The sequence below is a fragment of the Haemaphysalis longicornis genome, unplaced genomic scaffold (assembly GCF_048455015.1).
Source record: "Haemaphysalis longicornis isolate Haplotype H1 unplaced genomic scaffold, Haemaphysalis longicornis Haplotype H1 scaffold_14, whole genome shotgun sequence".
NCBI classification, from domain to species: domain Eukaryota; kingdom Metazoa; phylum Arthropoda; class Arachnida; order Ixodida; family Ixodidae; genus Haemaphysalis; species Haemaphysalis longicornis.
The window spans coordinates 62,239,224-62,265,639 of NW_027526245.1; the positions used below are offsets into that span (position 1 = coordinate 62,239,224).

At 47.0% G+C, this 26,416-nt stretch overlaps 1 protein-coding gene across 2 annotated transcripts; it reads right to left on the reverse strand.

Moving 5' to 3' along the window:
• Positions 1 to 853: 853 nt before the first annotated feature.
• Positions 854 to 21,893, reverse strand: LOC144165130 (uncharacterized). Of its 2 annotated transcripts, none has more exons than XM_077695236.1 (5): positions 21,756 to 21,893; positions 11,088 to 11,191; positions 9,371 to 9,469; positions 2,530 to 2,695; positions 854 to 1,326 (listed from the first exon to the last, which is right to left on the reverse strand). In XM_077695236.1, the coding sequence occupies exons 1-5, from the start codon at positions 21,784 to 21,786 to the stop codon at positions 1,121 to 1,123; spliced, it is 606 nt and encodes a 201-aa protein (XP_077551362.1). In that variant the 5' UTR covers positions 21,787 to 21,893; the 3' UTR covers positions 854 to 1,120. The 2 variants fall into 2 exon arrangements, with proteins under 2 accessions (XP_077551362.1, XP_077551363.1); XM_077695237.1 differs by having other exon boundaries at positions 856 to 1,299.
• Positions 21,894 to 26,416: the final 4,523 nt, after the last annotated feature.

The window sequence follows — 26,416 nt, forward strand, 5'->3', positions numbered from 1 at the left end:
TCATTCTAAGATCCCACCTTCCATCTTTCTGCCCACTAAACGTAGATTGCCTTAGTGCGGCCGTTCTCACGTATGGTAGAGACAAGGCTGAACTGCAAAAATAGAACTCTCTTCTCCCCGACATGGTTCTGAGAGACAACTGTAAACCACCCGCGTCTCTCAGTTCCATAGTAAGCAAGACAATTAGAGTAGCGGTGACCATTCGCGATAATCTGTCCAAGACAGCCATGGGGGCAGATTCGTCTTTTTTTTTCCACCAGCAAGAGAAATTCCTAAATTCTAAATGAGTTAAAGCACGCAGCTGACCTGTCTCTCCATTTATATGCTTAGTGAAAAACGCGAGAAAAGCTACATTAGACACCTCAAAGACACATTCAGTTACACGAAGGTGTGTTTTACTTGCTAACCAGATTGTGAAAAGGATTGAAGTCATACTTTGGTTTTTGCACGTTGTAAAAAAACCTGCACAGTTTTTTTAACATGAACTGCTGGAAGCTGCAATTTTAGTTGTTCAATTAAGTTGCCTCTAAGCACCTTGAAACATGGTGACAGCCATTGAATATGGCACGATTTGTTCACCTCCTTTTTGCAACTTCACGTGCGGCATGTAGTCTCATTCATATATTTTACAAATTAGTCATCTCTCATTACTGGCTTAGTAACGCCAGCCGTAATTGCTGGACATACAGCACAGGGTAATTTTGCCGGTTGAAAAAGCAGGTGGCGTTCAGCGCCATAATTGCATCTGGTAATTTACCCTTCTGCATACAAAAACACACTCTCATAAACCACTTATCGCCAGCGCTTGTGCCCATGCAGTTCCAGGTCCTGCAAGAACGACCAGAGTTCATTTTGTGGTGCTGCCATCTTTATTGAGACATGCGAGGCATCGTTTAATAAAACGTAGCAGCAAGGTGTTACGAAAAAATGTTCTCGAAGTACAAAGAAGCCGTAAAATGGTTGTGCGATGACACAAAAACGCTGGAAGTTGGTTACCATTCATGAGGGGTGTACTTTGCGCGCTCTGAACTGGGGCACAGTGAAATAGGACACTCAAACAAGCATGGTGTGCGCTCTGCTGTCTTTTCCGTAAAAAATACCTCCGTCTCCGTTCAGCCCACTAAGTGGGTACCTTGGTGCCGGCCACTTCGTAGGAGTTAATCCAGCCGCCGGTGTCTTCTTCGATTTCGTACATAGCCGGGGCCTGCCGCTGTGGAGCCTCGGGGCCGGGGCCACCGTGGGGCCAATGCGCCTCGCCCACCGGCGTCAGCGGAGGGGCATGCCGGTTGCTCGGTGATCCTGCATGCATGGTTCGGAAGTGCGCCACTACAAGTTTTAGTGCAGTGAAGAGGGGCAATGAATTCTGCTTAAAGTAGTGACGCAGCTAAAGCACGAAATTGGCTTTCACTGTAAAACAAAGAACAGAAAGAAATGAATTTCTTTTTAGGATGTTCACTCACCTTCTTTTCCTGTGCAGACTAAATTTAATTATAAAGTAACTGTTTGGCACTAGATTTACGCCCCACGCCTCTCAAATGTTAAGGGGGACTCACCTGTTAGCATTCCTGTCGGACTTGCTACTTCAGGACCCAGGGGCTTAAAAACCATGGGGCACCAATGCGAATAGTTTTGCAGATTTATGAAAACGCTGCAAATGGTCTAGTTTGCTTAATTTGAAAAATATGTCACTTCAGTACTGAAATAACAAATAAAACTCTCGCTTGCTAGACAGCTACTGCCATCTAGTGAAAACAAGATAAACCAACATGTGCTTTTTGTTTACTTTTTTATCTCATAAAGAATTGGTATGTTTTTAAAAGAAACCAACTATGCCGTTAAAAACATTTTCATGCATCAGTGCACATATTTTGTATCGCTACACGATGCTTTTTAAGCCCGTGGGTCTTGAATTAGTAAGTTCAATAGGAATGTGATCAGGTGAGTGCTCCTTAAAGGCATAAGTTTTTGTGGCCGGAAACCACGCACTCTGCGCGTCACTTCCGGGCGGAGGAGAAGAGGCGGTGACGTCACTGCCTCTGCATTCCGCCATGATCGCCGTGGTTCGCTTTCTTAGCTTTCGTTCGTTCCGCATTTCATTCTGGGCATCAGCGCTCGGCACCAATCGTACTGCGCCGCCAGTGGCGGCGAAGGCGGTGATGGCATCACCGAAAATTGTCGACAAGTCTTGTTTTGACGGAGGTAGCACAGGTGAACTAATCTCCCCAGTCGAAACCGCAGCAATTTTTTTTTTTCGGTGTTAATTTCATTTCGCCATTGGTGCGTGCGCGCGTCTTCCATTTCGTAAATGCCACACGTCCTGTAAAGACCATAGCTTAAGTGAATTATAGCCCACTCGTAATGAGACAACTACTTTTACTCGCAAACGCGGGTAAGCCAACGATAAGCTGATGGCAAAAAGTGGATAAGCTCCCGGCATAATCCCCAGCAGGCTAATCCAAGGTTTCTGTTTTCACCGATTTGCAGCCGTCAACAAATACCTTATGCATAAATGCACGCATGCTTTCTTACCCGATTCCCCGACGTCTTCTAAGCCAGGTCTGGGAACACCCGGCTCTGATCTGTTGCCTCTATTGTCCGCCTCGCCGAGAGAGTACGTCGTGTTCGGAAACGTGTAATCTTCGTCATCTGTCATGCAGTAGCCACCTCGGCAAGTTCCCTCGGTTCCATCCGGTATCTGTCGACAGGTAGGCAAAGCAATGAAGGAAATGTCCAAAAATCATAAAAATTCAATCGTGTCCGCAGATAGTGTCATTATGTGGCCTGCGTATTTGTTGCGTCTGGACCGTCAAAACAATGTTACATACCCAGCTTTCTCGCTCAAAATTACAACCTCTCGGGAACCTAGCAAAACCACCTTAGGAAAATGACCTTTGGCATACAGCTAGAAGCCAACGTGAAGATTGAAACGCTAAAAGAACATTTCAGGTTTTTGACTATTTTTTTGTGTAATTCGCTGTCAAATCTAACTCCCCATGCATTTCTATGGGATAGTTCCCATGGCTCAGGAACCCAGTCGTGCAACGTGCGCGACTTGAAACTGTGCACAAAGCAAGTATTCATCCCAAATATTAGCTGTGCAAAATAAGTTTTCATTTCGCTAAAAAATTGCAGAGTAATCACTGTTGAAAGGACTGCCATGAGCGGGAAATCTGCACATGTCCCGGGCAAAGACTTGTTTGTCATAGTTATGGCCACCAACGGGACTCTACACATGTTCGATACGAATAACCTCGACGTGGAAAACTCTCTCGTCTTTCTAGGTAAATAAAAAGTGTACCGAATTGCAATCACCTATTGTAATAACTGAAATTCGGTGACAACCGTCGCGCTGGCGGTGGCAATCTATCTAAGCTTTCTCGGTACTTTTGGAAGACTGTTTGTTGTCTTGGCCACGGCGTTACCTTCTGCGCCTGGTACTAGCGCTCATTCCATTGACATAAAGAGCCCGTGAGTTGCTTTATAGTGCCTGGTTCTTGTCGGGAATTTTTGTTCTTTTTGGAGACCTTGTCGTTGCCCTACTCCAGTGTTTCACGAATGGGGGTCCTTCGATTCCAGGGTTCCACGAGGGCATTTCAGGAGTCCGAGAAGCCCTCCCCGAATACTCTCCCCCTCCCCCTTCATTCCTTTTTCGTTTTTGCCAAACGCTGCTGGCGATGCAAAAAAAGGTGTCTTCAAAGAACGACCCGTTTATTTTTACGCTGCGTAGTATTTTTGCGCTGCGTAGCCGAAGTATGAACGTTGGCTTTTTGCACAGCATGAGAGCTATGCGGAAAGGCTACATGTAACTTGCACTGAAGTCACTTGTGTTAGTGCACTGTGGGCACGGTGAAAAGCGGCGAACTTATGTGCTGCCCTTAGCTCGAGTAGCCCTCGAAAAGCTGAGAGCAGTGCTGACGTCATGTGCGAGGCATGTTTGGGTAACATTTAGTCCCAAGAGCAGACTGCAGCGTATCATATCACCATGGCGATATGATACGCTTCAGCATAAACGCCAGACACAGAAGGCGGGCATTGAGTAAGTCCTTGGGTGACCTTTGCTGCAAGTGCAAATCGTTTGGCAGTATGATAAGAACCTGCATAGCGCATTGTGTGGTCCCCCGTGACATTTGCAAGCCCCAAGGGGTCCCCGACAGACGCATGGTTAAGAACCGCTGCCCAGAGTGTTGTGTGGCGAATCAAATTGGGGTTTTATGCGCCCAGGCAACAGGGCTGTGTGAAAGGCACGCTGTAGGGGATGATTGCGAGTAGGGGATGATTGTTGATGAGTCAGTCAGTCAGTTAGTCATTCAATTGGGCGCTTCATATTATACCTCTTTACCGCCTTCCCCACCTCTTACTAGACCTTGAGTCTCCCCTTCCGAATAAAGAATTATAATAATAATAATAATAATAATAATAATAATAATAATAATAATAATAATAATAATAATACCTATAGATAAGCACACTGCCGTGCCACCACACGGACACGCTGCTTAGTGGGTAAGCCGCTACCTTGGGACGCTCGTGCAAGCATGCTTCTAAAAATATAACCTTTTGTATGTACGGCTGGAGCTGAAATTAAACAGAGTTCGCGCGTAATTTTAATGCTTCTACACCAAGTAGCCTGCCAGTTACGAACATTCCGGACATATTGCCTTCTTACGCCGCTTGTCTGCCTCAAACGAAATATGATTTCCCTTCACGAACGTGTAAGACTGCAATTTTATTCGTCCTTGCGTCAGCACTGCTTTCTTGCCCTCAATATTTCTTAGTTAGAGATGAGTGGTTCCTAAATCCTCGGTGCAGGCAGCAATGGCAAGCGCAAACATGGGCAGTTCAAAAGCAATAGGTTACCTGTCTTGCTTCCTTAGTTTTTTTTTTTTTTGTAAAAAACAGGCTGTAACGTAAGCAGTTTTAAAGAGATACCGTTTCTCAGCCCCGTTGCTTTAGTTATCATGGTACACCAGCGCAACGTGTCCATGGGTATCTGATGCAGCATTTAGACCATGGACTTCATCGCCGCAAACTGGTTTTTCACAATAATAAATTAGATTTACAGATAAATGTGAGGTAAAGAACTGCGCGCTAAAACACGCCATTGGGTCAAACATAGGGCCGGAACTTCATGCTGACCAGAAAAAAACGACAGGGAGGGATCTTAAATTAACTAAAGATTAGCCGCCTATCGACTCACCTTGCTGCAATTGTCGTTGAAGGACGAGTATACCGCCGCCTCTGCGACGTAAATGTCTCTCTCTCTCTCTCTCTCTCTCTCGGTCTATCTATCTATCAATCTATTTATCTCTCTATCTATATATATATATATATATATATATATATATATATATATATATATATATATATATATATATATATATATATATATATATATATATGTATATCTGTCTGTCTGTCTCTTTCTCCTTCTCTCTCTATCTCTCTCTCTCACTTCTTCCCCCTTTCCCGCTTTCCCATCCCTTTCGATCCACCCACGATAAGAAGGTTTGGTGAAGTCAATTCGATTTTCCCTTCGTGCCACTGCTCGCGCCATCTACTGAAACCTTTTATTATTACTCTTGAACTTGGAACACTGCCACGAGGTCCAGGCTCGCGCGAGCCCTTTCTGCGTTGTCTGGTCAAAATATTGGTTCTAACACGTATTTTTATTTGCAATCGGGAATATCAACCGCACATTTATTTTCGATTATAATTACATTGCGAGTACCAGACGCGCATTGATGTTTTTTGCGCAACAGAGTTAGCATGTAGGAAGTATGTTTACAGATTTAGTGGTTCCCTATACAAACATATCGTCCAATTCTTTTCAGTTTTAGCCGGGTGGCTGAATCGAAGGACCGACCGACCGACCGACCGACCGACCGACCGACCGACAGACAGACAGACAGACCGAAATTTTTCGGGTTTAAGCTGCCCAAGAAAGAAGTCTGCCGCCGTTTATAACCGCCTACAGGCTTCTCTGCTCAACATTGGGGGTGGAACGAAACAAGGCCCTAGAAGACGGTGGGCAGGAGCTGGGCAATTTGCGATCGGGGAATTGTCTTATAATTCTTGGCGTTCTTTGCAGGTTTCTGTAGCGCTTTCGTCACAGTGTAATTCATCCGCCTGCGCGCTCGTCTGCTTTCAAAGCAGCGCCTCCTTTACTGCTGCGACACCTAGTGATGTATTCTAGCAATACCGGCCCGATTCTTGGGCTCTGAACCAGATGGCGGGGTTCACTCGTCTCCTTCCCGCACAGCGTTTTCTAGCGAACTTTCCTAACAGCCAATTCAATGCGCACTTTTTTAAAAAACAACACGTATTGCCTGAAATGTGCCAAAACTACCTGTACCGGTTCTGCTAACACTGTTTACACATATAAGCCATGCCTCCATTTGCAGTAGCATCGAAAGGTTTCGCTATGTGTACTGTGTGCTCGCCATTACGCAAGCAGTGTCCTTTAATAGACCAAGATTTACGCGAATGTTAATATATTCGTTCTGGTACAAAGATGACGCCAGTGGTTTCCCGCAGCACGAAAAAAGCAGGGACCAAAACTGGGTCATCACCCTCAAAGCCACACATTACAACCCAAGCGAAAAAAACAACTGGAGGACGATTTGGACCTACCGAAAGCACAATTGCTTCAGTTGGACCCATTTGAAAATGCAAATGGTTCCATTTGGTCCAATTGTGTTTTCGGCAGGGCGTAATGGGCCTGCAATTGTTTTGTTCGCCTGGGTTTGTCTGCCTTATTAAGGCAGACAAACGCATTTATCCAAGAACTTGCTAAACCACCGTGAGCCTTTTACTAACCCTGCAAGGTTGTCGTTCCTGCGGCCCGTCCCGTGCACCCGAAACGTTGGCTGAGGCATTGCGCTAGTGACAACAACGTGAGGAATTGAATTGCACGCAGCGGTCAATATTTTTCTATTGACGATGGACAACGGAGACATCGGCGGTGTGCTAGAAGACGTCAGCCGAAGACATCAGCTGAAGACACCGCGTATTGGAGACATAGGCACGCGTTTCCCAGATTTTCCAGTGATCTCAATTGTTCCTTGGCCTTCCACTGCAGCGGTTTTCGTGGTCCGGATGTAACGATGCGTGAAACCAAAACTTAAAGGGCCCATGAGGACAAAAGACAAGGTTAGTTAATTAAGAAGACGGCCTTTTCTCGATAACAATGATACCAATATTACCCCAAACTTCAAACAAGTCACCTAGACATTAAAGAAAATAGATGAAGCAGTGGCCACTCCTTAGCTCCTTTCTGACGAGAGGTCTATGATTATACCGAATCTTGTTTGCGCGGTTATCGAAGTCACCACTAACAAACATGACTGGGTGGTTCTACTGGAGCCTCCAGTTGCGTTAGGCCGTATAACTTGAAATAACACCAATAAGTATGCTTTTGTTGTTTTCCTGAATTCAGTAACTGGTGCCGCTACTGTCACTGGTGACGTCGTGTACCGTGAACTTAGTGCTGAGCACGAGGTCGCGGGTTCGATTCCCGGCCGCGGCGGTCGCTTTTCTGTTGGATGCGAAAAGCAAAAACGCCTGTGTATAGGAGATTTCGGCGAAATTAGTCCGGAGCCCTCCACTACGGCACGCCTCATCACCTGCGCTGCGTCGGCGCGTAAAACCCTACAATAAATCAATCAATTACCGTGAACTTAGAAATGATTTCATTATTTCTTAGTGTTTTTTTTTTTTTTTTGTTAGAAATCGTCTTTGGGTGCTGGAGTAAGACTGAGTGAGTTAGCAAAGATTAGTTCTTGCAAAGTGAGGTCGTATATAGTCTGCATGATCCCTTTTAACCTTCTGTGGTACTTTGAATGTGCCCTGACACGTATCCCCATAGACGTGCTGCGCCACATCAGTTTTTCTCTAGCCCGAATGAGTTAATTGTGAGAAGCTACCAGGCTTGTTCGCAATTATAGTAAACTGGGCCAATTTCTTGATGATTACAGTAAAAACGTGGTTGGAACAAAGTTGGAAAGGGAACATAAATTACTTGTTTTAAACGACTGCTTATACGGCCCTTGTCTAGATGCGCTGTCAATTAAAGAAAGGAACTTTATGATATCTCTGTTGTGCCAGTCACTTCGTTCTAGTTTATCTCACTGTAACAACTTTTATGGAGTCTGAATTGCACCTATATTTGCGGAACTTAGTTGACATGGCCTATTGTCTACATGCTCTAAAAATATACAAAAGATGAGATTATTTTGCAGTATTGTGTACTTCGTGATAGTCCATTTACACGCCGCGGTGGCTGCTTTTCAGGTGCCGGAGAAAAGCGAAAACGCCCGTGAGCCGAGATTTCGACGCAACATCCCAAGATGGTCAAGATTAAACCAGAGCAAAATGGAGAGACGAGCTAGTTGGTGACCAACCATGAGTGAAACTACGGTATGTTCAGACTACCGACGTAAAAGCCATATCGTGATCTAGGGACGTAAAAAAACGGCATGCCACGCAGTTCGATTGGCTGAGACTTGAAATGACGTCATTCTCTAAAGTTATTACGGCAGTTGCAGCAACAGTCTAAACCCGGCCTTAAGCGCAAACTGGCATAGGGACAATAAAGGGAAACGACACCAGCGCTGGTGTCGTTTCCCTTTCTCGTCCCTGTGTCAGTTTGTCGTTTCCCTTTCTCGTCCCTGTGTCCCTTTCTCGTCCCTGTGTCAGTGGAAGTTACGAAAGCCCACGTAAACATAGAAGTACCGATGCGTACTGCTGTTGGTACTGCGTGCACTATGCATGGTTTAGCTGGACAGGACTGCGGAGCTTTGGGGTAGTCTCAGATGACACTGGCTTATTGACGCAAGAAATGGTGTCTTACGTGATCTTATTTGTCGAGCGAGCACTGTGTTTAACGAAACGATTATTTTCTCCCTGAACAAAAACAAACCAGGTTCAAATATGGTCAAATATAAACCAGAGGCAGAAAACGGCTTGCCACGGTATGGTGGTTGCCATATAGGTACACTAACGGTAAACTAGGCTTCCCAATCGGCTGCAGAGCGGACGGTTCCTGTGATGTTATTGCAAGACCACGAAAACTCACGATTTAGTGGGAAAGTCAAAATTTTAACTTAAATTGAATATTCTCTCATCGTTTTCATCCTGACAAGCACTGGGGACGCGGTAAAACACAAAATCTTTCGAATAAGACGAACTTGTATTTTGTCTTCATGGCTCCATTAAATTTCACGCATGGATTAAACCGGAGCCATCCACCATGGGGCGCCTCATAGCTCAAGTGTACCTCGGTGCGTTAAACCCCATAATTAATTTATTGATAGCCCATTCCGCTGTAACAAAGTTAGCGCGTAATATTTCTTGCTATGTTTGTGGAACTTACCCGACATGGAGTGCCGTCATGTATGGCGCCGAAATACCATTGTTCGCCCATCCATTCTGGATGGCAGAAGTAGATGCACTCTGTCACGTTTTCTGTGAACTGAACAAGCAAGTGCCAACAGGGATCACACGCACCGAACTTCCAGAAGCCGCTACAAGTTCAGGGGTGCCGGAAAGTGCTTCATCCTATACCCCTTGGTTTTTTTTAATTCGTGAGTAGGCAAAATTTTCAGTCAAAATGCCCTCACTTCGAAAAGTTTACATCGATGCACAACATCCTAATACATCTAGCATGACTGTATAGAGGGCGAAAGTCATGTTTTTAAATTGCCAACATTTTTACACCAATTTCGGTGGTTATCTTTGTCGTCTGGGAGCGTGGGCTCTGTGGCTTTTTGAGGCGAATAGATGGTTAACCAGACGGACTATTCCTAATCTTATTACAAGTACGGGCTAATACGCATACAGCCGCCACTACAACTGCCACTTCTACAAATGGTGAGTAACAACAATATTAATGAAAGCTTCATTTGAGCTCTTCAAAGATAAAAAAATAAGGCATCAGAAGAGGTGCAAATCTCGTCACTAATTTCCGACGAGGAGCTATGCACTTGGTAACGGGCAGTTTTGAAAGACGTTAATTCGCGTGTAAAAGACCCGCCGAAAGGGTCATTCATGATGCCTAAAAAGTTGTTTAACATGCGTTGTTCACCGAAAATACCTCAAGCACCTTTCACTGCAACATATTCAGTTCCACATAAGCCTTCCCAGAAACTAACTGGAACGAAAAAAAAAAAAACAATTCATATTTCGATCATTGAAAGTTTGGGCACGTGTACTCAACGGGGCACAATATATACGGCTAACTCCTTCGCATTTCGACTGCAATAAATGTAGCCACTTCCCCTTGAGTTATCAAAGTATCTTATTCTTCGACAATGCATATATGAAGTCACTTGATGTTGTTTGGCCTCAATTTTGCGTTTCTAAATTTATATCCACGCCTTCGTACAATAGTTCTCAAGCTTGCGGCGCCTTTGCAATTACCGATATTCGTAAGCATTTCGGTGAATATGCACTTTTAGAAAGAACCACCCATCAATAAAAACCGTAGCAAATCCCTGTGATTACGGCGATGACTGTGATGTATGAAGGACTCCACACTGGTTAGGGGAAATGGCAAAGTTCATGTAGCCTGCGTAAGGTAATTAGCCATTGCGTTCTCTCCCTTTTTAAATTAAGGCTCGTATTCCCCTCCCAATTATGCAGCAAACTTAACCCTGATTCTACCATGTCGTCCCAGCGTTTTTCCCAAGGCTTAATCTCCACTGCAGTCCTGTTAACGCTTCCATCCTTCGTGAACTCAGAAATATGGAAGAAAAAAAATACTTGAAGCATGTCACTACTTTCGAAAATGGTCTGCTGGAATTGTTTGAAAGTCAGTGCTCATGGTATTTCAGTGTGCCCTGTTTCTACGCAGAAAGTACATAGGGCAGACTATAGAGACTTAAAGCCACGTATTTTCACCTTCTGCCTTCGCTGAAAAATTACACATATTAAAAACGTTACTTAAAACGTGGCCCACATGTCTATATTAGAAAACAACAAAACCACCGCCAGTTGCCGATAGCATTTGAAATGTGTAGCCACAAATTACGGTTGGAAAGCTAGTCAACGCGGCTTCAAAGTGTCAGCGCGTTCAAAAGTGAAAGCTTTACCGTGGTGTTTGTGAATCCATGGGGCGCCTCTCCCCTAGCTTTGTCTTGGCACCGATAGAGCGGGTTATCTTGAATAGGAGCTCCCTGGGACAGCTGTGTGACGCCTGAGTGGGAAAAAAATACACAAATTGTAGTTACGTAAAATGTTTTGTTAAGATGTCATGGAAGACACACCACGAGAATATGAAATCGAACGGGGCAATGCAATTTTAAAGCAACTCTGTATAAGATTGATGTAATGCAGATACACACGCCTCAAATATACAAAATTGAAGCAGTCAAGTGCGAAGCAGTGATTCCCCAGAGTGAAGCAGTCAAAAGCTGAATCAGTTTGACTGAAGCAGTCAAAAGCTGTCAAGTGCGAAGCAGTGATTCCCCAGAGTGGCTGCAGCGCCCTCCCTTGACGAGTTTCAGTATCAGCCTGGAGTTGATACTGAAAATCGTCAAGAGAGGGCACCGCAGCCCCTCAAAACGCCTACAAAGCGACATTGAATTGAGTTTTCATTAATCTGGGGTAACTCATAAGTTAATTCATAATTTAGTCCTTATTTTATATTATCGTGTACTTATTAGCGTCCTAGCAACTTCAGCCTCCGTGGCAAAGATCACCCCCAACACTTTGCATTTAAGGAACGTGTGCCTCTATGGCACAATGGGATTGACATCGGCTTCGTAACGCGAAGGACCCAGGTTCGATCCCAACAAGGGGAAGCCGGGATCTTTTCGAAGCCTTTGTATGGTGCGCGACGCCGCGTTACAGGCGCGGCGTTACTACGATAGCTAGATACCGTGACTACGGATGAGCTACGACGACAAGCCGGGCCCCTAAAGTGCTCCGCATTTAAAACGTATGGTTCCTTGCACTGACGAATCCCCGCGACAACTGGCTACGCCATAATACTTCGCAAGACCCCCCACCCTTTGTGAGGCTATGACCGGGCATATTCGCATTGCGCTTTTCCCGACAGTCAACCACACTCGGGCAGAATTCAACGCGCGTTGGGCCGTCGCGCACATTCTTCCGAGTTCTTCCTCGCATTGGAGGCGAGAGCGTATACGTTAAAATGATTTACACGCTTAACAATGACTTTCGTCTATAATGAACAGCTTTACAGCCTAGAAAAAACACAAAAAACAACCTGCAAAGAATGTTATACGACAAAACACCCTTTAAAAGTGTTTTTATTGTGTTTTTGCTAGGCTGTAAAAAGTCTTAGTTGCACTATACATCATTCAAAGAGGCGATAAAGACAAATACATGTTTGGTTTATTAGAACGACTGCTTTGTCCCGCTAACTGTAATACCAATTTTATCGCGAACTTTGAACAAATAACGGAGATATTAAAGAGGACGTGTGAAGCAGTGCCGACTCTCCAGTCACTTTTCGGCAACTTCTCTGTGACGCCACATAATCTTGTTTGGGCGATTGACTGCCGCCTAACTAACCCATCGCAAAGACACGTGACTGGACGATTGCAGTTGGGCCTCTAGTTTCGTTTGATCGCATCACTTGAATGCTAACGTGCAGGTAACTACGTTTTTAGTGCTGGCACATTGGACGTCACTCCTGCCCATGGCACGTCACTGCAGCACGAACCTTGTATGTTTGTAAGTGCAGAGCACTTTAGGGGCTCGTCTTGTCGCCGTAGCTCGCTCGCTGGACCCAAGTACAGCCACGCGGCATTCCGTCGTAGCGGAGTTCCGTCGTAGCGGCGTCCCACAGAGGCTTTGAAAGCCAAGCGGTTGTTGCGCACTGCGACCGAACCATCTAGGAAACACTAGAAGAAGTCTGTGCGTGTATTTCAATACATTGCTATTATTTTAATTGTTCTCCAATGTGAACACCGAGCTTTGTGAACACCTGATCGAGCGGACACATTGACATAATTTTGGGACTGCATACTTGCGACCTAATGTTCCAGCTCCCGGTAGCGGAGGAAATCTTTTTTTTTTTTAGGTTTGTGGTTCAAGTTCCGCTCTTGACGGCACCTGCTGGTGCTACCAACTACGACACAAGAAAAAATTTGCGACGCTTGCAGTAGTGGTGCAAGGCTGGAGAAACAACAGAGTTGGCGACCCCTCTGCCTTCGTCCGAGACCCGGCTGTTGCCTCTCACACGAATTTCCGAACTTGCCGCTGAACGTTCTCCATGATTGGCAGGCCCGGACCGTTTTGTCAGCAGCCTTTCACATCTCTCCCAAAGTGGACCGCGCTAGCACGCGCTAGAACCGGTGGCGAACGGCTTCGCGAACTCGGCGTCTGTAGAGCGAGCTGTTCTGTTTCCCACTTGAGGCGCGAACGCACGTGAACTGACGAGTAGAACAGCACGCGAGAGATCCCGCCACTAATGGAGTGTTCTCGAAGGTCGAGCGGTGTCGGCGCGCTCGATGCCGTCATAGCTTTAGGCGAGGCTTGCCTCCGCCTACGCTGCTAGGCGAATGTCGTGCCGGGTGCCTCGCACCGGTGGAGTTTTGCGTCTTTGTCGTTGATTTTTCGAAAGCTACCGGGCCAACCTCAAGACTAAAACGCCCTGCTGTGAAAAAACACCCCTTCTGCGACACAACTCGACCCATTCTAAACACCTGAAAGAGACATTATCAACTTTGATTTCCGGAATGTCCTGGCGAAATCTTGCCCGCACCATACTGCCAGCAGGCTTGACTACCAGCTAGAGCGGTTGCAGAGCGCTTGTAATCCCACGTCTGATGTAGCATCTCCGAAGAAGGCGCGCGAAGGCTCTCCCACGCGCAGAAACTACGGAGGGCCGGTAAAAGGTATCGGTTGGCCCGTGTATGCAAAATGTTTCACACAACGTAAAAAATTTGCAATCCCTTCCTGAAGAAGGTTGAGAGAAGCACGAACGCTAAGATAAGAGTGCGTCCAACCTTCGCTCAAAGTGCGTTCAATCAATCGTCAAACCTCAAAAGACACAAATTGCAAACAACCAAGAACGAACCCGTACGACTTTTTGCGCGCTAAGCAAATGCTTTTACGAATAATGTAAATGTATAACGATACTTGGTTTATGAGATAAAGGTGTACTATTGCCCACCTTCGTGATCAATTTGCGTGTGCGTGTCTTCTATCTAGAACCGTTCCTTTTTCGCGATTTTCAAGTCACCATTTTGGCACAATGAAGCCCGGTTTCACGCACGCGCACTGTGTCCAGACATCTTATCACAGCTTCCTGATCGACCAACCGGTCCATGCGGAAATGCATTATATTTTTTTTTACAGGACGCCATATGTCCAACTAAGACAGGCTTCTTTTCCTTTAAAAAGTGGCCGAATGCGCAGACTAAAAGTCGTGTTTCCTGTCCCTAATAAACTTTTAAAGCTTTGCAGATTGGGCAAACAAGGGGATAACAGGCCACAGAACGTATTAATAGGCGTAGAAGGCGTGCGTGGAATGCCTAGAAGGCATTATCTACACACTCTGACTAGCAGGAAACAGTACATCGGGCAGACCGGAAGATGCTTGAACGATAGCCTTGAACACAATAACGATGTAGCAAATTCTCTTTAGAATAATGTACCTTCCGCACTGGCTGAGTGGCTGAGGCATTGTGCTGCTGAACCCAAGGACGCGGGTTCGACGCGGCGGCCGCTTTTCTGATGGAGGCGAAAATCGCCCGTGTGTTCGAGATTTCGGCGCACGTTAAAGATCCCCAGGAAGTCAAAACTATTCCGAAGCCCTCCACTAGGGTGCGCCTCATCGCATGCGTTGCGTCGGCGCGTTAAACCTGGGCCAGAATCATTCATCAATCTCTAAATTAATGATAGCGATGGCTTCCGGGCTGTACGCTTTCCCCATGGTGCACGTGCAGATGCACACCTCTGTTCAAAAATAGTTGCGAAGAAATGCGGCGACTGTATCACGGTTACGTGGCTGCGGTAAGTGCATCGGAACGAGCTTTGATGATGAAGCCACTTCGCTGCGTCGATATATGACGTCGATGCACCAGATGGTAGGTCCACTGCATTTCAGTAGCAGCCATGTAAGCGCAGTTTGTGTCACAACATACATGATTAAAGCTGAGCAGGTAAATAGGCTTTACTGCGCATGCGTAGGCTCCACCTCTATTGCACTCTCGATTGATTGTGGGATTTAACGCGCCGACGCTACACAGGCGATGAGGCGCGCCGTAGTGGTGGGCTCCGGATTACTTTTAACCAAATGGGGATCTTGAAAGGGCTCCGAAATCTCGTACACACGGGCGTTCTTGCTTTTTTTCCGCCTCCATCAGAAAAACGGCCGCCGCGGCCGGGAATCGAGCCCGGGACCTCGTGCTCAGCAGCGCAACGCCTTAGCCACTGAGCCGCCGCGGCGGGTCTATTGCACTCTCAAAGACGAGCCTAATTTTTTACGCAGGTGTCACTGAATCATGATTTGATGGTTTTAGATGCGACTGCATCTCATTCACTCGCCTTGCTTCCCACCCCTGAGCTGTGGGAGAACCTGGTGACCAGCAACCATCTGGACGTCCAGCAGCTCCTGGCATCCAGAGCGAAGGCTCTCTGCTCACTTGATGGATTCCCGGACTAGGGAACCACTCCCACTTTAGAAAGCTCGAATAAACGTCTCCCCCCCTCTCTCTCTCTCTCTCTCTCTCTCTCTCTCTCTCTCCCCCCCTCTCTCTCTCTCTCTCTCTCTCTCTCTCCGAACTCTCTCTCTCTCTCTCTCTCTCTCTCTCTCTCTCTCTCTCTCTCTCTCTCTCTCTCTCTCCATGCAGCGTCGTCGGCGTTGTTGTCGTCCACACCTACCCTTTTCTCCTCGCCGCGCGAGCTGCGCTCTCCGCCGCTCACCCTCTCTCGCGAGGGGCATTGGATTGGATTCGAATGGATTGGCTTGGCTTGGATTGGCTTGGATTGGCTTGGATTGGATTGGATCGGATTTGTATTGGGTTGTATTAAAGTGGATTGTGTTGGATTGTGTTGCGTCATAGCCGCGGCAGACGCACTGGCGCCGGCGCATGTGCAGTACTCTCTCTTCCGCGGTCTCCTCTCCTTCGGGCGCGCTGCGCATATAACCGGTGTGCCGCTCTCCGGCGGCCTTTCGGTCGAGGTTGCTCTCCGCTTGCGCTTGAACCCCCCTCAGCGTCGCATCACACCAGGGTTCCCGCGAGGGAGGTGGGCGTAATTTTTGTTTTGTAGTTGGCGCTATTATATACATGTGTGTCCACTTCGATTAAACTGTTGGTTCAGCAGTCGTGCCTTTGAAACCTTACATCTGCCCAAGTCTCAGCTGCGCTGTTTTTTTTGTGTGTGTGTTAATATTCCCGCGTGCTCAAGAACCAAAAGCAAGCTTCGAGAAGCCAAGCAAACGCAGTCAGGAAGAGAATGGTCGTTTGTGACGTATCGGCGGCGCGTCACTAGACCATGCTTTGTATACCGATGTTTTAGCTTAACTTATCCTCGTATTTATCACCATCTATATCGCGACCTATCCCCTTTTTTTACAGCAAAGTTGTACACCTCAACTGCCAACGATTTCATTTCCGTGTGCAACAAACGCCAAAGCGCTAAGGCCTAATACACCCAGCACATGCGTGATGCTAATCAGGCATAAATATAGCTCAGAATTCGTTTCAGGAAACCAGAAAACAAGCATCGAAAACGCATTATGGGTGACAAGGTGCCTATGAGCAATGTGAGTTCTCTGCGTATACGGGACCGCCGGATTTTTCGTTCGCTAAGCATCATAAAACCGCTTAAAACAGAAGTTAAGCCTCGCGCTGCTAAGAAACGCAGATTCATATGGAAAGTGGACAGTTACAACTGTGGCTGACACGGAGTGCAATATTCGACGGCGTATCAAGCAAACGCCCCGATGACATTGCACAGCGGAGCAACAGCCACAACTAGACGCCGTGCAAATAGCCCTTCCGTGTTTGGAAGAAGCACTCAGCGGCGTTTATTTCAGCATCATTGCCTTCGCATTCACAATTCGCTCGAAGGCTTTCGTGTCCGGCTATTTTTTTTTCCTTGATATAAGCCATTAAACACTGCAGGTTCAGTGGGTACAGGGCGTCGTGCTGCTCAGCCCAAGGACGCGGGTTCGATTCCCGACCGCGGCCGCCGCTTTTCTGCTTTTCTGGTGGAGGCGAAAAGTAAAAATGCCCGTGTGTACGATATTTGGGCGCACGTTAAAGATCCCCAGGTGTTCTAAATTGATCCGGAGCCCTCCACTACGGCGCGCCGCATCTCCTGCGTTGCGTCGGCGCGTTAAGCCCTACAATCAAAATAAGCTGTCAAATCTGGCTATCCGCAAGGCTAAGTGGCAAGTCGCATTTTTCGATTAGGAACACTATATCCGGTAATCTCCACTAGGGCTGACTGTCAACCGCACCTATCAAGCGAAGCTCGATTACGAGAGTAGTTGCCGACAAAATACAGATAAAGAGGCACCGCTCGTAAACACGTACTCGCGGCGCAGTACGAAACACGGTCGTCAGTCGGTGCTGATAACCAGAGTGCACTATCGGTCAGAGAGCGGTCAGTTCTTCAGGCTGGCATCCACGTGCCTCACCAAATATGTTTAACAAAGTTTTTTTATGTTCTCTGTACAAAAGTGACACCGATAAAGTTTAACAACTAACGCATAATAGCGTGATTAGTCCTTCAATTATTATAGCTCTGATTGATTGATTGATTGATTGATTGATTGATTGATTGATTGATTGATTGATTGATTGATTGATTGATTGATTGATTGATTGATTGATTGATTGATTGATTGATTGATTGATTGATTGATTGATTGTAGGGTTCAACGTGCCGACGCAACACAGGCGATGAGGCGCGCCGTAGTGGAGGGCTCCGGATTAATTTTGACCACCTGGGGATCTTTTACGTGCGCCGAAATCTCGTACACACGGGCGTTCTTGATTTTCGCCTCCATCAGAAAAGAGGCCGCCGCGGCCAAGAATCGAATCTGCGACCTCGTGCTCAGCAGCGCAACGCCTTAGCCACTTAGCCACCGCGGCGGGTAATTTATAGAGCACCTTGTTTTGGGGACGACAAGTTAAGTCGAATAGTTTGTAGCCGGCAAAATTGAATAAAGCGGCCGCTCAAAAAAAAAAAAACAAGAAATTTCGGTACACCCCCCCCCCCTTCCCCGAAAAAAAAAAACGCTTCTCGACACTAACTGCCAGATGACAGCTTTTAAGCCCAAAGAAAGAGATTACCAGTATTAGTAGTAGTAGTAGTAGTAGTAGTAGTAGCAGTAGTAGAATAACATTGAAAAGGATGGCGCGAAGCCTTGTTGGAAAAGGGAAGGTTGGGAGGAGATAAGTGTGACCCTCTATGGAAGCATCGCAGGGGAAACTCCATAGTGAGCTAAGTGTCTCTTTGGCGTCAGCTCGTGGCCGTATCCAGATTTCGTACGACACGACCGAAACGGGCCGATGCTTGTCGCGGATCGACTAGAGATTCTCGCACTGCCAGCAGTGCACCTCTTTCGTTTCTTTGAGAGGAAATTTTGGCGCTGCGGACGCCGTAGCGAACGTGCACATTGATTGAATGAATGCCTTTGAGTTCCATAGTTTCTGCTCAAAAAGAGGTTATTTTTCACTCCATCTGCTTCTCATCAGTGCACAATCTCACGTCTTGGCAACGAAAATTAACACGTCCTGCACTTTACACCTTCGCGACAGCGCCGTTTAGGAGCCCTTCCTTAGGTCTTTAGATAGACGCACTGTCTATCGAAAGGAGAATCGTCTCTCGATATCTCTATTGAAAGTAAATCAGCGGCCAATGAACTTCGTTTTCACTAGCAATCTGCGGATGCGCGGATTCCCGGTACTCCATTCTTGGCAGTCGCCTCGGGCAGTGTGAACAAAAGGACGCACCCTCAGCTTCTTGCGGGGAGAGCCGCTAAGCTGTCTAAAGCACTGCACGTTTTTGTTTCCTCTTTTTCGACAGCTCGTGGCGAGTTAGTTCTTGCACACTTACAAAGGAAAGCTTACAAAGGAAAGGAGAAAGATCTTTGAGGCTCACCATGCTGCGAGCTCATGGCTACCAGTGAGGCAGTGACGAAGAAGGAAAGAAGTAAAAAAATTAAAGCCGTTCCACTCAACCTGAAAGCTGTCTGAAGTGCAGAGCAGTGATTCGCCATAATGGGCTGTAGCGCCGCTACCCGCTCACTGCTACCACACAATGCAATTCAAATTTCCCGCCTTCACAGTGCTCGCACGCCCCCTGCCTGAAACTGCGCCAGCGGAGAGAGAGCGAGAATCAACTTTTACTGAGCCCTTTAAAAAGGTGTGTGCGCGCAGGCACCAGATAGGGGAGTTCCCTAGTCACGGGACCCATATGTGTCCAGCAGCTCCTGGCCCCTGGCCACCAGTCCGTACTGAGTAGCGAGGTCGGGGCTGGACAGCAAGGTCTCCCATCGCTCGAGGGGGTTGGGGATAGCGGGATTTCCGTTGTCTTTGCGCTCCCGCACGTGCCGGCATTGCAAGGCCACTTTTTTTCGCGCTTGCTATCCTAAAAACCAACCCAACGAGCGTTCCTAACTAAATGAATGCGGGCGCTGCCGGTTAATTACGTATATCTTGCCTCAAATGTACCTGCAGCTTTCTTTGCGCTAAATAACGAGGAATGTATGATAAGCGCCAGCGGTTCACCAGTTTCGAACGCTTATGACTATATAAACCGCTTGGCTTTCGAAGTCTCTGGGTTACGCCGCGGCGACAGCCGCTACGACGAAACGCCGTGTGGCTCCAAGTGTGTGGCTCTACTTGGGTCCAGCGAGCGAGCTACGACGACAAGGCGAGTCCCTAAAGTGGTCTGCACTGGAATGCGCGCCTGCTTCCCTGCCATTCACGTGAAAGCAACCAGTGACGGGTGGGAGTGGGAGGAACTGAATTTTGTGCGCGAGTTTTCCGACAGCGAGTCTCTAGGGCGGCGTGTCTGACTGCCATTTTTAGGGGCGAAGCTCCTAAAGCCATGGGTCTGTCCATCCCTTGTGTCTCGTGGTACGTGACCGCCGCATTCTTTCGGAGGTGTCGCAAAGTGGGCCGCGTTGCACGCGCAAGAACCGGCTGCAACCGGCAGTGCAAACTCGGCACCGGGAGCGCGAGCTTGTCTGTGTTCGCCAACGGAGGCGCGAGCGCACGTGCACTGCGAGGGGGAGATCACGCAAGAGATCACGCCACGAACGCAGGCAGTCGTTCTCGGAGATCGAACGAAACGCAAGGACCTTTGCTAGTTTCCTCTCGTCTTGTTCGGGCACAAGTTCGCCCTAAATAAAAGTTCTTTCTTTACCGTTGTGTCCCATCCTACGTGACAAATTGTGGTGGAGGTGCGGGGTAGTTCTCGATGGCGCGGGGTCTTTCACCAAGTCTGGGCCTGGGAGCATTTACTCCGAAAATAAAAGTTGATTTGTACAATGTACGCACACAGTATTACGTCTTTCTTAATGATGTAATGGGCGAATTACGGTTACCGATGATCTCCCCCTCTCGAGCTTCGCCCCACTAATCATCATTCATTCCGTGGATATGGCGTGATTTTTTTTTAGTTCGCCGTGGCGGCCGCTATGAGGACCGGTACTACAACAAGGTCCCTTGAAAGTTTCAGTGCAGCACAAGCATAAGTTGTGTTGAGGCTCGAATTGCGCCATTATAAAAGTTTCGAGGCATTGCGCCGCACATACATAGGGATATACCGAAGAGCAGGCCGCTTCTCCATTGTTTAAAGATTATACGTTCCCAGGCAACTCCTTCAGCATTTTGTGGCCACGGCGGCTCCATGGTCTTTGGAGCAAGAGGCGTTCACGGTGAAAGAGAGAGTTCAAGGCCAAGGACTTTAAAGGTCCACTCGAGATGATTGGTCGAGAGGCTATGGCAAGGGTGAGAGTTAAGGGGCGAGGTGGTTATCATTTATAAATCAGCGCTCGACGATGTCAGTCTGACCTCCCCTTGGTTCACAGAAATTGAGGGCGTGAGTACGCAGCCAAGCAGGCAGCCAGCCGTAGAGGTTCTTTGGCTGCAGGCGAATTTTAAAACACTGGATGAGTTTGAATATGGTCATTCCGAAAAAAAATTCTGTCTGAGACACGATAATCTGTCTGTGTGCGGTTCCGAACAGCATGGGAAACAGCAAGCCATGCGAGGCCAAGAGCGAAATGACCAACAGCAATATGCAGCACGTTTCCTGTATCACTCAGAATTTTTTAGAAATTCATGCAAATAAATCTTTACTGATTGTTTTTCTACTTACTTTATAGGTCTATGTTGACGGGTGTATTACTTATGTAAAAGGCAAGCCAAAGATTAGTTCGAACTCGCATATCGGTTTCATGCTCCGAATACAAACCTGGGCTTCCAGACACTCCGTATGTCAAGGTGCTGCTGGTTCATTTGGACTACCTGGGATTCTCAAATGCGCACCGTAGCCTCATCCGCACGGGAATTTTGGTCTGTTTCCTTGCTTGTTTGCTTGCTTCTTTGTTTTCCGTTTTTTCCCCGCATCAGAAAAGAAAACAGGGACTTCAAATAGAACCCCTGACCCCGGCGCACCAGCGCGACGCTTCAGTCGCTGCACAACCCTGGTGGATTTAAGGAGTGAAAGAAGCATTGACTTTAGCTCCAATAACTCACAGAGACGCGCGTTACCCATTTCAAGAGCAGTAAAAACGGCGATAATGCAGCGGGACTGCTTACCGATTACGACGATCGCTGTGACGAATAACATGACCAGTACCTTGGATCGTGCAGGTGGAAATCCAGTATATACGCCGAGAATAGCGAAACTGGAGAGTCTTGTGGAAGAGGTTCAAGATCGCGAGCCCGGCGTAAGATGATAACGTCGAGTGTTTATGTCCTCAGGCCCGCAGCGTTCTTTTGCGCTTGTTGTGGAATTCGGAATCTTGAAGACAGTGGCGATGGACGGCCACGAATGCGACATTTAGTTTGTACCGACGGCCTGGAAGTCCCGTGTTAAGTACGAAGGTGATTACTGAACTATTACCGCAAAAATCTTCATAATCACTCATTTTGTGCGATGTGCCGGTATTTTTAATAGTCTAGCCAGTCGAACTTAGTAGTCTAATAGTCTAACTTAAAATGCTGAAACAAGAACAACACTTATGCTGAAAGGGAGCCCTGTCGCAAAGTTACCGGACCCACAAGTAAGCTCCACTTAAGGTAGAAACAAGTGACGCACAAAATCGAATTGACCTTATTTCTGTGTAACAACGATTTTATTACTAGTATTGGTACTGTGTGCATGGATATGGACAAAATGTCGTACAATGGTCTGCTACTTCATTAGAGATGTTGCTTTTTCTGGGTGTAGCATTATTTTAAAGCCCGGGTTGCTTTAATTATGAGGGAAAGAGAGAGATTAAATCTTTATTTGTCAAGCATAGGCTGACGTCATGGGCCTCGCAACATGGAAGGCATATTTCCTACATTATTTGGGTTTGATTTCAATCTCCTCCCTCCCGCGTTGCGTGCGGGCACGGTCGTTCAAGCGCAGCGTTCCGAACCCAATCACGAGCGAACGTGCCCGCACGCATCACCAGGCGCGTGAACGAGCCACTTCGTTGTCGGCTTCTCTCTCCTCATCATTACTGTTCATGTTGGCGGTAAATTATAAATCCGCAACATCAAAAAAAAAAAAAAAACTTTCTTACAGCACCATGTGGCTACAGCTGTCTTCCCTGCGCAGATTTCTAAATAGGGCTATTTGTCAAAGAAAAGATTGATTTGATTGATTGTAGGGTTTAACGCGCCGACGCAACGCAGCCGATGAGGCGCGCCGTATTGGAGGGCTCCGGATTGATTTCGACCACCTGGGGATTTTTAGCATGTGCCGAAATCGCGAACATACGGGCGTTTTCGATTTTCGCTCCCATCAGAAAAGCGGCCGCCGCGGCCGGGAATCGAACCCGCGTCCTTGTGCTCTGCAGCACAATGCCTTAGCCACTGAGCCACTGCAGCGGGTCAAAAGAAAGAAAGACAGATGTAGTAAAATTACTGGCGTGTGGCGAAAGGCTTCAGAGAAACAGAAAACACTGAAAATACCCCTTAAAGTCGAAGAGAAAGCCTAGTTTTCGTGTAAGGCTAACTAGCCTGATCTACTTGAGGAGGTTACTTGAGGAGATTGTGCTCATATTGACAGCGATGATTTTGCCCCGCTAGACTTTTGCCCGTGTGCGTGAGGAAAAGGGCTGCGCCAACCCCAGACCACGGCCGAGACGCTTTTATACAGAACCGAATAAATACGTGATTATAAAACAATATGGTATGTGTATTTTCTCTGAAAAGCCAGAAGATGTCCCTGTCATCGGGTTTAACGCTGAAACTTTGTCCTTCTGTCAATATGTTACCCGAAATGTCTACCTGCAGCTAGCGCACCCGCTGTTTACGTTCTGTAGTAATAACACCCTCACTTCCGCATTTCGCCGATGTTTCCTTGCCTGTCTTGGTCCTCTGCGCAGCACACTTAACCTATGAGAAGGCGCGAGTACGTAGTACTGTAGAAACACCTATAATTTTACGGACGTATTCTACGGGAAAAAAAAAAAAAAACGGACGCTTCATCGATCTCCTCAGTACGGAGGTCTTCCTGCTCCTGCTGTTTGAGACTAGCTATAGCACTACTTGCTTCGCTTTAATGACCGTCGTATTTGTGCCTCTGGCCCTGTTTGGTTGCTTATAAAGGCTTAAAATCAGACAGTCAAAAGTAGGTCTAAGATCAGACAGACAAAGCCAGACAAACAAAATCAGGCAGTCCTAAGGCGTTGCGCTGCTGAGCACGAGGTCGCGGGTTCGATTCCCGGCCGCGGCGGCCGCTTTTCTGATGGAGGCGAAAAGCAAAAACGCCCGTGTGTACGAGATTTCGGCGCACGTTAAAGATCCCCAGGTGGTCAAAATTAATCCGGAACCCTCCACTACAGCGCGCCTCATCGCCTGCGTTGCGTCGGCGCGTAAAACCCTACAATCAATCAATCAAAATCAGGCAGTCAATCAGACAATATCGTGGCTTCTCCAGTGCGAGATATAGCTTTTTGATTAATAACTGCAGTTGTCTGGCATTTTGGTTAATACAACTAACCTTTTTTTACTGGATAGCCTATTTTCGTTCGTGCATTTTAGGCAGCATTACCTGCTTGAAATGTACAGGGTCTCTGATGTGATGGAACCTTAGGTGGTGTCATGCATGAGAACCTAATTCTGGCTGGCGCTTTGATTCGCGGACCCCGTTGCAGGCTTCAGCCACCGAAATGCATAGCTCGCGTGAATGAACTGTGAAACACAATTTTTCTTACGATTAGACACCTTTCTATAAAAAATCGGTTGCCATACCATCCTGCGGAAGTGGATGCTCAGCAAAGTTGTTGTAAACCACTACAAATGGTGATGGAGTAAGGTATGGAATGGTTCTGGTCGACTCGGCTGGCTTGTCGCTTGCGCTCGGCTAGTGTCATTAGATAAGGGTACAGAGTACGGCACTCTTTTCTCCTATTGTTCCGTGCCGCCGCAATGATCATTGGTCAGTTCGCATTACGTGACATTTTTTTTACACTACGATGGTTTAGTCGGTCAACTCTGGTAGGCTTAGCTTGTCCTCCCTGCTCGGCGGCTGCGCGCGACTGACGTCGTTCGGAATGCGAATGAAAGATAACGCGTGTAGCAGCGTTTCTGCAGCAGAAGTGGGCCCAAAGATGCGGCAAATGCTGGGTCATGCCCAGCCTGGCGCTCGGCGTCTTGGGCAAGAACTGCTCTATTTAGTGACACTAGATCCTGCCTAGTCTTCAAAAATAATCTGAAAACATAATCTTTACCAGAAACAAATGGTGGGGAGGTGCCGTTGTTCATGGGCGCCTTATCATTCAGTATGCGGTTTTGATGCTTGTTTTGCGGTTTCCTTGAACAAATTCCGAACTCTACGCTGTATGCCTGATTAGCCTGGCGCATGCGCTCGGTGTCTTAGGCCTTGGCGCCTTGAAGTTTTTGCCCACGGAGATCGTTTTTGCCCACCGCGATGAAAACATCGGGGGGTGGAGCTATACCGCTTGGCTGTAAAAAACGAAACGAATCAATTGAAATAAAGGTAATTATAAAAACTCTACCATCCCTTCCTGAGAAAGTTGAGAGAAGCGCGAAGGCGACGATTTTTTGCGCACTAAACAACGCATTTACGAACAATTCAAATGTATACTGATACATGATTTATGAGATATATGCTATTGTACTCCTTCTTCATCATCGATGCATGTATTGTCTCATCAAGAACCTTTTCTTTTCCGCGATTTTCACCTGAACGTTTTACCACAACAGAAGCTTGGTTTCATGCATGTCGAGTCGTCTTAGCGGGCAATTGTCATGTAATTTGTTTAGGCATACTTTTAATAAAAGAAGAGTTAGACCTCTTCTCTGTAATCATGCTCCATTCGCAGATGGCCATGCTTCTCTGCAAAACAGGCAATGTGGAGAAGCCAAGTTACAAAGACAAGCTTACATTCATACCTTCAAAGCATAGTCGGCGTCACCTCTAAACACAAATGGATTGCCGAGAAGACATTTTTAGGAGAAATTAGAGGCCGTCTTGTAGCAAAATATGAAGGCCCTAGGACATCTTTTATTTTTTTTATGAGAGCTTTTCGGTCGGCCAACCAGTCTACGGGGAAATGCATTAGATTTCTGACAGAACGCCATCGGTCCCTCTAAGGAAGTTTTCGCTTTAAAAGAAATTCCGTGTCCTTCCGGTCTGTGAAGAAGGTCGACCAACGAACCTGCGGTGCCGAGCCTCAATGTAAACGAGAATATGCTTTCACCGGAGCGCGGTCCAAGAAGTGCACAAAAAAAAACACGTTTGTTTTCAATTTGCGATTGAGCATATTTCCAAGTTGATTACCTGAATGAAACTTGGACGGACTAGACTTTTCTTTTTTGCGGACAAACACGGGCTGCCCGCTTCCCTCCCGTAGAAGTCCATGCATTGACAGCAGACGGGAATTCTCCAAAATTTACAACTTTACTGTGAAGTACTTAATTTTGAAACGAAAATGAAATTTCGCGTAATGGTAGAGCCCTCTTAGCGGGCAATTGTCATACTGTTACAGAACTCGGGTGGTCAATGCCTGACAGCGCCGGTATTTAAGAACGACGACGACGACGACGACGAAGTGCCTGGCGCGCGCCTTGCGCGAGCTCTGTTATGGCCGCTGTGCACATAATGTAAATAGATCGCTTCAACCCATCGCATCATTCGGTTCATCTTTGTCCTGCCGCCACGTAACAATATATGTTGATTTCGATGCAGTTTAAATGAAACAGGAGTTATGGCCGTTTTCTATAACCATACTGCCTCCGTA

Bases quoted from the DNA above. Each gene is read 5' to 3' on its own strand.
- LOC144165130 (XM_077695236.1), bottom strand. From the start codon at position 21,786: ATGTTATTCGTCACAGCGATCGTCGTAATCG. The intron at 2,696-9,370 runs GTAAGTTCCACA...ACCTGTCGACAG, and splicing joins ATGACGGCACTCCATGTCGG to ATACCGGATGGAACCGAGGG. The intron at 1,327-2,529 runs GTAAGAAAGCAT...TAAAACTTGTAG, and splicing joins AGAAGACGTCGGGGAATCGG to TGGCGCACTTCCGAACCATG.